This window comes from Amphiura filiformis, chromosome 15, assembly GCF_039555335.1.
Source record: "Amphiura filiformis chromosome 15, Afil_fr2py, whole genome shotgun sequence".
NCBI lineage: Eukaryota > Metazoa > Echinodermata > Ophiuroidea > Amphilepidida > Amphiuridae > Amphiura > Amphiura filiformis.
In genome coordinates, this window is record NC_092642.1 from 43,632,741 (window position 1) to 43,646,316 (window position 13,576).

The 13,576-nt window shown below is 34.3% G+C and overlaps 1 protein-coding gene across 1 annotated transcript in view; it reads right to left on the reverse strand.

Annotated features, from left to right (window-relative positions):
• The window catches only part of LOC140171691 (sacsin-like), a 68,974-nt gene that overhangs the window by 35,760 nt on the left and 19,638 nt on the right, over nt 1-13,576 (reverse strand). Inside the window, exon 4 of the mRNA XM_072194985.1 lies at nt 12,924-13,304. Coding sequence (XP_072051086.1) covers nt 12,924-13,304 — 381 coding nt within the window. The remainder of the gene's footprint in view (nt 1-12,923; nt 13,305-13,576) is intronic.

Here is a 13,576-nt window from a genome sequence, read left to right on the forward strand (position 1 = left end):
CATTACTTTAGTCTCTCACACAGGGGGTGTAGATTTCAAATGAAGTCACCCCCCCCCCCCCCGCCCAAAAAACGGTTGCCCTGAAAATAAGCTGTTTCTTTACTCAATGAAAGTTTAAACAGCTTAAAGCAAGTGCACTACCTTAATGAAAACAAGTTCACAGAAAGCAAGCGCGCTTGGCGAGGGTTTTATTTTCGCTGATTTCGCAAATGGAGTTCCATCCACGAAATTAACACCTCGCGAATATATATAATAATGTATTGCAAGTATAGGACAAGACATAGCATCGCAAAAATAACAATTGCAAAAATGTCTCTGTAATTCCAAATCGCGAAAATAACTGTACGCGAAATTTACCACTTATAAACAGTAATTACCAGGAGCAGAGAAACTTTCTGGTTGGAGTGATGAGGTTCAACAAAAGTCAATACTATTACGTAATTGTTTGTTCATGGTACATTGCACACACAGATAGTGCACACACACACGGATTGGTCATAAACCTCGCTTCCATCCATGCAGTACAAAATGTAGCCCTGTGTTATCTGTTTACAAATTTACTCTGTGCTTTTAGAATATTTTAGGATAGCAGATTTGGGTGCTACCGTAGCTGAGTGAAAATATTATTCTGTGTATTAAAGACAAATCAACCCATCGTTGCTTGGGGTTTTAATAACAGGTTTAATTTCAGGGATTGATTGATTTTCAATGATGGATACAAATTTTAAGTTTAGCATCAGTTTTTGTTATTAAATATTTAGTTAAATTTGATAAAATGTTGCAAAATTAATAAATTAAAAAAATAACTAATAGTATCAAAGGCTACGAAAAAACCCTTCTCTATGGGCCCAACCGACCCGGAATTTGTGTTTTTGAGAATTAAAAAAACACGTTTATTTTGCTTAAATCATAGAAAATATGTTTGTGAAAAATTCACCAGTGATATTTTAGTGTAGCCTCTCTCTGGAAAAAAAACCACCCAACCCTACTTGAAGTTGAAAGGTCCGCCCGTATAATAGGGTAGGTTTTTAGTCTTTTTTGTCGCCAAAATACTTTTAGATTAATAAATAACATGACACCAAAAACAGAAATTTTGACAATAATAGTTTTTTTCTGATCATGTAAATTTTGACCAAAGTATCAGCATATGATATAGCGAGATTACACATAAATATAAAATTTGAAAGAGGGACTCTAAATATACATTTAAAAATCCAAAAGCATAAATCAAGAAGTGCATATTATTATTATTATTATTACAAATAATTTATATTTAAATGATGTTCCTCGCCTAAAAAATCCGGACATTGAGTTTTTTTTACATGTTTTGCATTTGGAAAATGTTCCATTACAAACCAAATGTCAGACGAATTCATCTCTATGGATTGTCTGACTCTGAGTTGATAACATACTAGCTAATTCTTTGAATGGAACAAACTGCAATCAAAATACATGTGAAGATGAGCTCATCTTCTCTGATGTTAATGTAAAATAGGCTTGTTCGGATTTTTTAGGTGGGCAATGTATATGAAATAAATAAATATCACATCATTCATCTGTTTCCCAATTTCAAAACAAGTTATATTTTAGAAGGAAAACAAAACATACATAGGCCTACAAGAAAAAACAAATCACATTTTGACCACAAATCACCTTTTTTTTTAAAACCCTTTCCATACCAAACATCACATTCTTGACCAAAATCAAATTATTGACCAAAAATCACATTTTAGACCAAAAACTAAGTTCTTGACCCAAATCACGTTTTTAAAATAAAAAATCACATTTTAAGCCAAAATAGCACAATGTAAACCAAAAATCACAGCAAAAGGGGAAATGATTTTGTAAAATTTTGCACAATACCGGAGTTAACGTGTTACTCAATCAAATTGAGTAAAATTGATCATGCTAGAAGGGTTGTGCCCTAGCTTTTTACCATCCAAAAGAGATTTTACTCAAGATTGAGTATTTTTAAGAGTGTACAATTGTGTTAATTTATTTTAATCGGTTTTTTTATAATAAATGATGAATGATGAGTGATTTTTACTTTCAAGTGATGCAAATAAGACTAGGCCTACTCAACTGGTTAAAAATTCTATATATTTGTCATGTCACTATAAATGATAATTGATATAGGTCCCAAATTATTTTAGTTAATTAACACTAAGATTGCATATGTACACAGGCTTACTATGCACAATGCACATAATCAATTCACTGAATTTAGTCACAATAATTTGCTGGTTTGAGAAATTGGTTATTTTTGCTGACAAGGTTGCTTAATTCTACACCCTTGGTATTTGAATTATGATAAATTATGGGATATTTTATATGCTGGTACTTGTGAAAAATATTATGGAGACTGGAACATATACACAAAATAATATTTATAGAACTAAATATAAATTATTGATCAAGTTTCAGCTTGTATGGATTTTGGTGATTTTGACCTTAAAATTTCAGAATTCTGACCCATGACTATTTGACGCATATTAAACCCATAAACATTTAAACTCTTGGGTGTGAAAAAAAAATCACCTGGACTGTTGATCTTGTGCCATGTCGGATTGTCGGCCATGATTTTTGCCAAATTCTAAAAGCATGATTTCAGTGCCTCTGTTTGAAAAAAAAATTGATAATTGACTTATAAAGTGCCATTTCATAAGAAACCCCTTTTATTTGACACTTTCACAATGCATGTATAAAAAGGTAACTATGTACTTGTGTTAATTTTGCTCCTAAATTGGTAATTTTGGACTTTGTTATTTTATTCAGTTCCAATGACCGTCAGAATGGGACACTTTGAAAATTCATAATTCGAAAAGTTTTTGTCCGATTTTCATACTTCTGTTGATGAGTTCTATCCAGAAAATAATATGAAATTTTGATGGTCGTCCTATAGTAATACCTGTGGGTTGCATTGTAGTAATGTAGGCCTATGCTACAAGTCACTCACATCTTCTATTTCAGATATTTCAAAACATGTACTAGCAGTGGCGTAGGGGTTGGTACAATTTGTGACCCTACTATTTAATATTTTTAAATTAAAATTACCTACTGAATTCGTTGCGAAAATTTCACAAATTGTACCGACCCTGATTAATTAGCATATTAGGCCAAGTAAAAAATAAAACATGTTTCACGTCCGGGTTTTCGAAAAAAAGGAGGAAGAGGGGGCTTTTTATTTTCTATTTTTTAGCACAAAATTGGTGTAAATACCCATACTTAGAGCTGTTTTAGCGTATACAATAAATAATGCCTGGAAAAAGGAGGAGGCCCTTTTTTATTTGTTGTTCTGAGAGTTACACCCCTTCTAATGATCACAAAACCTTCCTAAAATGTTTCTTGTATCTTAACAAGGCTATAGAAAGCATCCCAGCTTCCTAGACATAATTTTTGAAAAGTTATAACTGAATTTCAAAAATAAAAATATATTTGAGGAAACCTCAAAAAAGGAAGCGGGAGGGGACGTGAAACATGTTTATTTTTTTTTATTTGGCCTTATAAATTTGATGAGGAATTTAAATATTTATATGCCATTGGGTTTTGTGTAGGGGATGGAGGAAATAAACTTTGATTGATAATGTCATTAAAATATTAAGATACCTTGCATCTCGTTTCTACTAGGCTTTATTTACTTTAACTCATTAAAATTATCATTAAAGTTTTGCTTAAAAGCCTACAATGTTCTTTATAGGGCATCTAAAATTCTCCTGCATGCTGAGTGAACATAAAAAGGTTGAATAACACATGGAGATTAAAAAAAAACGTAAGTAAACAAAATCAAACTAAACTGGTAATTTGCACAACTTTAACCACAGAGCAGTACAACGTGTAACAGAACAAGATCTTGTTCATGGTTGTTTGTTTAACCATGGATAAAGATAATTATGCTCTTCAAACACATTAAAGGTTCCATGACTTGGCAAACAAAGTTATACACACTTGAGTTTATGCACAAATCAATTGTAGTCCCGGCCAGGGACCTACCCGGGGATGTAATTTTGGAAACGGTTGCAAACATGTTACAGTCCCGGCTTAGTCCCGCAGGGCGGGGCACTATTTCTGTGTACATCCCGGGGTACATCCCCGGCCAAGTCCCCGCCCCTAGCCCCGGGCACCATGTTCAAGTCCCCGAGAGTGTTTCCCCACATACGACCCGCACAGTTGTGAGTACTCTTCTATTACGTCCCCAGGTACACTCCGGGTAGACCCCGCCTGTTTGAGAGGCATTACATCCCCGTACACTCCCCACTACATCCCGCACTGCGGGACACATTGAGCTGTTACATCCCGCCAAGTCCTGCTCGGACCCATGATTGCCAGGCCCTGGGGGCCGGGACTACAATTGATTTGTGCATTATAATACAGTCACTCCAGGCTGTTTTGGATGGGGGGGGGGGTCTGCTTGATCAGCAGAAGAGATATTTCTCCCATCTTCTGGTATTACAGTAAAGCTATCATTTGCTGCATATTTTGCTCAAATTTGCACTTGTAATTGGGATTGTAATTGCCCAATGCTATCTGAAATACCATGCCAAAGTAAAATTTAGAGTTTTTATAATAAAACTGGGATCCCCCAAAGCTCCACAGTTAAGCGGCTAAGTCGTTTTTTTACTTTTTACCACATTATTTTCGCTTAGTTAAAACTGAGACTATTGGTTTACTAGTCTCAGGTTAAAATGATCAGAAGACCCCTTGACAGATAAAGTGTTACTAGTAGTAGTAATATTTATGTAATCATAGTAATTTTTGACAAAAAAGAAGAACAAAATTAAAATTTTACCAAAATCATACATTATTCTTTTATCATCAATCTCCAAAATAGGAAAGATAAGTGGTCTATCGTAAAACCAAATTTATCGAACGTAATCAAAACAATAAAATAATTATTTGGCCAAAACAACAACAACAAACAAACACTTGATTGTCCCTGCCCCTTTGAGGGATTCTGATTTTCGCCAGCTATAAAGAGCTTGCTATCTAATTCAGAGATCGCTTTGTTTGCTAAAGAGATTACGGGGTACTAGCATTGGTTTGAATTACTTAGCGGAACTTTTTATGGTGAAAATATAATGTAAGACCTGTTATTCGATTTGTAAGAAAAAGAAAGTATGTTTTGCCGTTTCAACAAAGGAAAACGAGTGAGAATTTCAAAAGTTATGGTTTGAAGGAAATATAACATTAAAAGTTATATGCCAGGCCTATAATAGTTTCCACAGCATATCAACGAAAGAAAATGATAGTATCCTTGTTATCAGGCGTTCTTAGATTTACATTTGCAGACCTCCTGGAGATCAGCACAGCATGAGAACCTTTATGGACGTAATTTCACGTAAAAGTCAAAGTAAAACTATCCTATATCCTGTATCGTTTTATGGATAATAAAAATTCCCTTTAAAAGGGAAGGCCAGCCTCAATGCAGAAGAGGTCTTGTAAATAGTTTGGGTCACCGTGAAAGGCATTTTTTAGGATCACGCTTACATCCACGTTACGTTACATGACAGTTCACCAAACCATCAATGGTGAGAACATGCACACTGAAACAGCAAAAAGCTTTAACTCCTATAACTCCTGTCAACTCTTTAATTCATTACTCCAAATTTGTCTGTATTTTTGTCTTTACTGCTTTTTTACCCATGCTTATTATTAAAATCAAGAAATACACTGCAGTTGTTAGTTAATTCGCTATGTAAACTCAACTTACATGCACATTTTATTTTAAAATGATTTTATATTATTTAAGAATGTATAGTTTACTATAAAGTAGATAGTGGCAAGCACATGATAAAAAGACTGATCATTCACTACAATCTTCACTTTTAAACTGTATTTTTTGAATGTGTTGATTGTTAGTCCGAAACTCCTGCAAAGCTATGGACATGGCATCTTACCTACTCCATTCTGTAATAGTCTGCATTGTGTGTTTTCTCAGTCTTCAATCATTTTGTTGAATGTAATTTTATGAATCAAATAAAAAGATAGAAAGTGGCCTCACTTTAGTTATGTGTCATTTTACAGTATTTATAATTTATAAAGACAATAATTTATTTATTTTCTATAAGTGCATGCCAAAATATGGGATATATTGTTCAATATTATAGCTAACCCCTAAAAACTTTATTTTCCTTCGGATTTTTCCCGTTGAAAAGACAAAACTAATGTTAAAGATAGCAATAATATCATCAATAACATTTTGAGTCAATTTTATCCATAAAACGATACAGGATAGGATAGATAATTACTTTGACTTCAATGTGGTCCATATAATGAAGATTTTGATTCTACAACATTATTAGATCTGTTATCAACATCAATTATGCACTCACAGGCAACCAAACATCATGCTATGCTCAGTAGTCCACTGATATGACCTTGTTCCAGTGATCATTCCCCGCTAATTACTAATTGTTGACCATGTCATTTTTTTGATATGCTGATTGTTGAACAAGTTTATGTTTATATGTGTAGGCCTAACCTATGATAACTTTTTAAGTCATAATTAATTCAAACATAACTTTGGCAATACTCAATCATTTTCGTTCGTTGAAACGGCAAAACATAATTTCTTTTCCTTGCAAATCGAATTAGCAGACATCAAAAACATTTCCACCACAAGAAGTAAAAAAAATAATTCATACCAATAGAAGAAGGCTATAATCTTAGCTAATCTTTAGTGTACACAAATCCCATCTCAGAATTAGATACCAGCCCTATGGGCTGGCGAAAACACAGATATTGGAACACATGATAAAAATGACTTAAAATGTCATTTTGAAATAATTGATATCTTAAACATCAGTTTTGTCTTTTCAACAGGAAAAATTCGATGTAATTTCAGGGCCTATTTTTGATATGGGTACAATTCATATACATGTAGGCCTATTGAACAATATCAGTCTTTGTACATTTTATAATGTGCTATGTATAAATTGCGAATTAATATATAAATTGATATAAAACTAATGTGCATGTATAAGGCAAGTAAGATGGCAGTTTTTAGCCAATTAACTAAAAACTGCAGTGTATTTCTTTATATTAATAATGAGCTAAGGGTAGCCTAAAAGGCAGAAAAGACAAAAAGACAGAACAATTTGGAGTAATTAATTAAAGAGTTGACAGGAAGTTATAGGAGTTAATGTTTGGTTTTTCTGTGTGCATGTTCTTATCATTGATGCCGGACATTTATGGTTTGGTGCAGGCGGCGAATGGCATGATAGAGCCGGCAGCTTGTGAAACCGCCTCACCGTATGGCATTTTCCAAATACTCGGTCATTATCGAACCCCATGGTTTTAGCTTGTATTTATATTATTTATTAACATATAGGCCTATTTGTTTGTGAAATTTCAAGCGTTTTAAATTTTCAAAATAATCCCATTATTGGTGGGCTGTCATGGAACATGATGGATCATAAAAAGAGTGATCCTAAAATGCCTTCCACCCAAACTAATTACAAGACCTCTTCTGCATTGAAGCTGGCTTCCCCTTTTAAAGGGATTTTTTATCTTCTTCTTTTATTTCTTGCATAAAAGTGGAAAATTAAAGTTAACATATTGGCAATATAATTTGCTTCCTCCTCTTAATGATCAATTTTGCATTGTAGAAAAAAATAAAAATAAAAAAGTTCTCCTCTTTTTAAAGTTTTTTCTGTCAGTGTAGTTTTTAGCTGTGGGCCTACTACTTTATTCATGTCGTATTTTATTCATACATGTCGTATGTATACGGACGTTGAAACTTTAAAAAGTAACAGTCCCCAACGAATTTAGATGAGCTCTTTAATGTCCACTCCCCAATCAGGGAATTCCCTTTAACAAAGGAGCACCTCACGTAGTTCAAGGTACTGCAGCAATTAGGCACCATAGGCGCGACAAGGTCGCACTCGTTCTACTTGCTGTGGCTTCATGTATTTATCATGTAGCCTATTATAAATATATCTATTTCATTCAAATACAGGTATGTATTTAATATAAAAACAACATTTGAGGCTTTAGGTATTTTAGTCTCGGCTCAAACCAAAGTAAGAAAGTTTGAATTCTTATGTACCGTAAACGTTCGCCTAATGGCGCACATGGGCTCCTTTTCCTTGGGGTAAATTTCATGTACGAAGAGAGAGCTACCTCCTCTAAAATCACAACAAGAATTATGGGTATGCGCATGCCCTTATTTGCTGGTGGGATTTTTGTAGGAGGGCACTTTAAGTTTGTGTCTAAAATACCAGTTATATCAAAGGGGCCCATAAGCGCCATTAGGCGAACGTTCTCTGACGGTATATCCATTGACAATACAACAATATTCGAGTTGTAAAGTAGGGAAAAAGATCTAGGCCTCAAGAAAGAAAGAACAGGAATAAATAAAGAATAATTAAGGACATAAAGAAAGAATTTTGCCCTAATGAATTTTTAGAAAGAGCTGAAGCAAGAAACTGAGTTTCACAATACAATCCTTTTATAGTTCAAATGTGTGCTGCCGACAGAGTATCGTCCCTTTGTGTGGTTCAGTTCATGGACTTAAAGACCCGATTTAACAAGAATGTTAAAATTATGTTACGCCAATCAAACATTTTTTAGGCCTAATATAGAAACTAGTAGGCCTACATACCACATATTGTTATTGAAACCCACACACAATAGTATAGACATATGCGGGGACATATGATATCCCTATTATCATTGATTAAATATTTTGAGCTCAAAATGTAGAAATATACATTTTGAGCTCATGCATCTTATAATAATAGCTATACATGTAACAGGGCAAGGAAAGAAATAGACAGGTGTCAATTATAAAAACCTTGAATATATTTACATAAACAAAGTCAAGTAAAACGCAAGTGTGGACAACTCAGCTTGGTCGTGTTTACTCAAGAAAACTCAAGAAACTTGCCAATTTTAGAAAAGAAGTTGCATTGCGTTCGAAACACTAGCATTTGTGAGTCAAGTGCAGTAAAAACATGCAAGTTTCCCAATCCAAAACTTGCAAGTTCTTAAACTTGCATTTTGATTTTTACTAGGGTTAGTGGGGTCAATTTGTGGTCTGAAAGTGCAGTCGTGAACTTATTTTCCTTTCAAATAATAATCCTCACTCAGACATCAGTATGATACGAGTGGTTATTTGTTTTGTTTTATCGAACAAATGAGCACATGACACAGACAAGGTATTATTAATTGCACCATTCGATCCATGCAACATGTATACCTAGATTTGGAAGATGTGCACTTTATTATTACTTTATTCATGTCGTATTTTATTCATACATGTCGTATGTATACGGACGTTGAAACTTTAAAAAGTAACAGTCCCCAACGAATTTAGATGAGCTCTTTAATGTCCACTCCCCAATCAGGGAATTCCCTTTTAACAAAGGAGCACCTACGTAGTTCAAGGTACTGCAGCAATTAGGCACCATAGGCGCGACAAGGTTGCACTCGTTCTACTTGCTGTGGCTTCATGTATTTATCATGTAGCCTATTATAAATATATCTATTTCATTCAAATACAGGTATGTATTTAATATAAAAACAACATTTGAGGCTTTAGGTATTTTAGTCTCAGCTCAAACCAAAGTAAGAAAGTTTGAATTCTTATGTACAGTAACGCGTTAAGCCTAATGGCGCACATGGGCTCCTTTGCCTTGGGGTAAATTTCATGTACGAAGAGACCTCCTCTAAAATCACAACAAGAATTAAGGGTATGCGCATGCCCTTATTTGCTGGTGGGATTTTTGTAGGAGGGCACTTTAAGTTTGTGTCTAAAATACCAGTTATATCAAAGGGCCCATTAAGCGCCATTAGGCGAACGTTCTACGGTATATCCATTGACAATACAACAATATTCGAGTTGTAAAGTAGGGAAAAAAGATCTAGGCCTCAAGAAAGAAAGAACAGGAATAAATAAAGAATAATTAAGGACATAAAGAAAGAATTTTGCCCTGATGAATTTTTAGAAAGAGCTGAAGCAAGAAACTGAATTTCACAATACAATCCTTTTATAGTTCAAATGTGTGCTGCCGACAGAGTATCGTCCCTTTGTGTGGTTCAGTTCATGGACTTAAAGACCCGATTTAACAAGAATGTTAAAATTATGTTACGCCAATCAAACATTTTTTAGGCCTAATATAGAAACTAGTAGGCCTACATACCACATATTGTTATTGAAACCCGTAAGGAGAACAGCAACCCTTCACAAAAGATATGCTTAATTTTAGTGGTTACCTAGGATACCAACACCAGTGACATGCTAAAGGGACAGGGGGATGTGCCCTTCCCCTTTTTTGTCAAAAAAGTTCGGGAAATAATGCACCCAATCGGGAAACTGGGGAATTAGTTATTAAATTTTAAAACAGTCAGAGAATCGAGACCCTGAACCAGACTTTGAAAACCTCGTGACGTTACTGCCAAACACACGCCTTGGTGGTGGGCCTATATTATACATGTAAAACATCATAGATGACTTGGAATAAATGCAGATAAAGCAAATATAATGAAACCTTTAGAACAATAAACACCTATACAAGCCTAACATAACTCTAAAAACCCTAACATGGAATTCCAGACTTTTTGGTAGTCAATTGAAAAATTCCAACTTATTTGTGTAATTTTAGATACCCTCTATAGAGGCGATGGAATTCAGATTTTTTTGTTAAGTCAATTGAAAATTCCAACTTTTTTTTGATAATTTTTAAAAACCCTCTATACCCCTCCATGGAATTCCAGACTTTTTGCTAGTCAATTGAAAAAATTCCAACTTTTTATTTGAGTATTTTTAGAAACCCTCTATAGAGGGCGATGGAATTCCAGATTTTTTTTGGTAAGTCAATTGAAAATTCCAACTTTTTTTGACAATTTTAAAAACCCTCTATACCCTCCATGGATTTCCAGATTTTACATACACTAAACAGGGCCGGAAATCCAGTTTTTTTCCTCAAGTATGCTTTGGAATTCCAGACATTTTAGAAAAAAACAATTTGCCCTCTATAGGGGGGGTGCATGTTTTATCTGGAATAGCCCAATGAGATGGAACTCCTTTTGTTGCATTGTGGAAAGTGAGCTACTTTATGGTAAATGGAGCACAGTGTCAACACAATGGGTTATATTACAAATATTTTTTTCCTGCACTTAATACTCCGTTGGTGAGCAACAGGCGATTGGTATTTCACCGAACGCAAGAAAAGGAGTCCTATCTGATTGGCTAGAAATCGATCGCTAGATCGTTCAGTGGTGAAGTACAAACTCAAAATGTAGAGATGTATTCAATTCTATTTAATTCAATATTCTATTATTGACGCAGATAAAGTTGCATAGTGTCTCGATATGTACATTGTATTATAGACTTGAGATTTAATATTCTATACAGCATGTGGGTCTGATTTCAATTCTCAAACAGTTGAATATATCATATTTTTAATGTATGAAAAATCGTTATGTATAAAATGCAGTAAAATATATCCACAGCAATCAGCAATCGCTGTGTGTGTATTGAAAACAAAACCTGGGTTTTACCTGACAACAAATTGAATATTGTAGTGAAAAGCAGATTTCATGGATGAACAAAATTCCTCTTTAACCCAATATTTGTGGAAGAAGGGCCCAACTCCATGGCGTTGGGCCTTTCTTCCATGGGTACTGAGAATGCGCAAATCGTAAAAGCATGTAGAATAGAAACTCTGTGGTATTTCATATCGTGTAAATGGTATGCTTAGCCTGAGTCGCTCGGCCTACATGTATCTCGAACAAAATCGCTATGCGTAGCTGATGAAAAACGAGAGGATTGGCGCCGTACTAACACGGCCATTTTTGACACAAAGATATAGGGATGATGACGCTGTGTGGAGCTAACTGCGCTTGGCGGTGTAATTACAGAGATATATGCTTCGCTGCAGGGCATATTTCTAGTTTCCACTTGTACAAAAATAATTATTTACCTGGTGATGACACTGTGTAGGGGCAATTTGTCGCAGGCAATTGAGCTTGGTCATGCCTAGAATTCCAGAAGATATTTGCAACCTTTAAAAATGCACCATATTTCATAATTATACTGGTATCAATCTTTGTTAATTTAGAGGTTTTGGTAGCAAACGCGGTATCAAATTGGAGCTAACAAGATGCTGCACATGACCATGTCAATCATGTACGTTGTCATAATATTGGGTCATGTAAGTGAGGAGTTTCTTTTTGTGTTGTGTTCACATATTTTATGGCTCTCCATGGACAACCCAAATCACTACTGTCATCATCATCTTCATCATTGTCATTAACATCATCATCACCGTCTTCATCATCATCACTATATAACCAACAATATCCCCACCATCATCGTCATAATCACTATAACCATGCTAACAATAATTATTATCTCAACATCTTCCCCCAAGACACCCCTTTTATTTTTAAAGATATACACAAACCGTTTTAGACCCTTAACCCAGCAAACACAATTTTTCTTAAACATATTCGCAAAAGGTTAGAAAAAGTTGCCAGAAACTGTTAAATGTTGAATTATTTTAAAGTATAAAACATTTTAATAACATTTAAATCAATTTTAAAGATGCTGCAAACATTTGAACATAATGTTACTTTAAGTGTTGACTAAATATTTTTGAACATTTACAAAAAAATATTTTAAATAACATTTTGATATTTTAAAAATGTTGTTGTGGTGCTTTTTCATACAAAATGTTTTCATGACCTTTATAACCCAACATGTTATTTAATAATGTTAGGAATGTTATTAAAACATTTTGAACAAGATGAATAAAGGTTTTAAAAACATTTTTATGAATCCAGGCAATCTAGCTATTTTTTTTTTTTTTACTCGAAAACTTGAAACTAATTTTATTTTTCTTCACTGGGCAAATAATCATCACCATGTTTGTTTACATGAACAAAGCTTTTTTGGTTAGAAAAGATATTATTAGCGTACAAACCTGTTCTGGTCTGCTCCGTTAGATGACAATTTTGATCAATTCCATTACCATCTCCACTCCTCTGAGATTTCTGAGGTAGTTGGTCATCTTCACCATCAGAACGTTTTCGTTTATGTGAGTTTCCAATTTTATCTGCAACATCTTCTCGTCCAATTGCCTTGAATTCTTTTTTCAACACCTTTCGAAAGTCAGTGGTCTGGGGTTGTCTTTGTTTCCACTGTGTCAGCATTTTAAATATGACATTATTAATTCCTCTGTTCTTTTCATCTATACACAGGCACTCAATTTCTTTACTTGTGAAACCCAACCGCGTTGCTAGTTGCTCCCAATCTTTCCCCAGTTGGTTGGCCAAATCACGAAAATCAATTTCTGTGAAGGAAGCTGCAGAAATGCAATTTCAGTACATTGTACACACACAGACAATTCTAAATCATATCAGCTAGGATCTATTTTGAAACCAGCTCTTTTTTTAACTTGTCTCAGATATCAAACACTGCCAATATTTATCAATGGGCCTATACTTCTCAAATTCATGCACATATTTATGTGCCAAATTTGGCTACGTACTGTAAAACATAAGTTGAGATGGGGTAGTCCATGTTACACAAAATATGTTTGACACTTATCCTCTCACATGAAATGAAATCCATGTA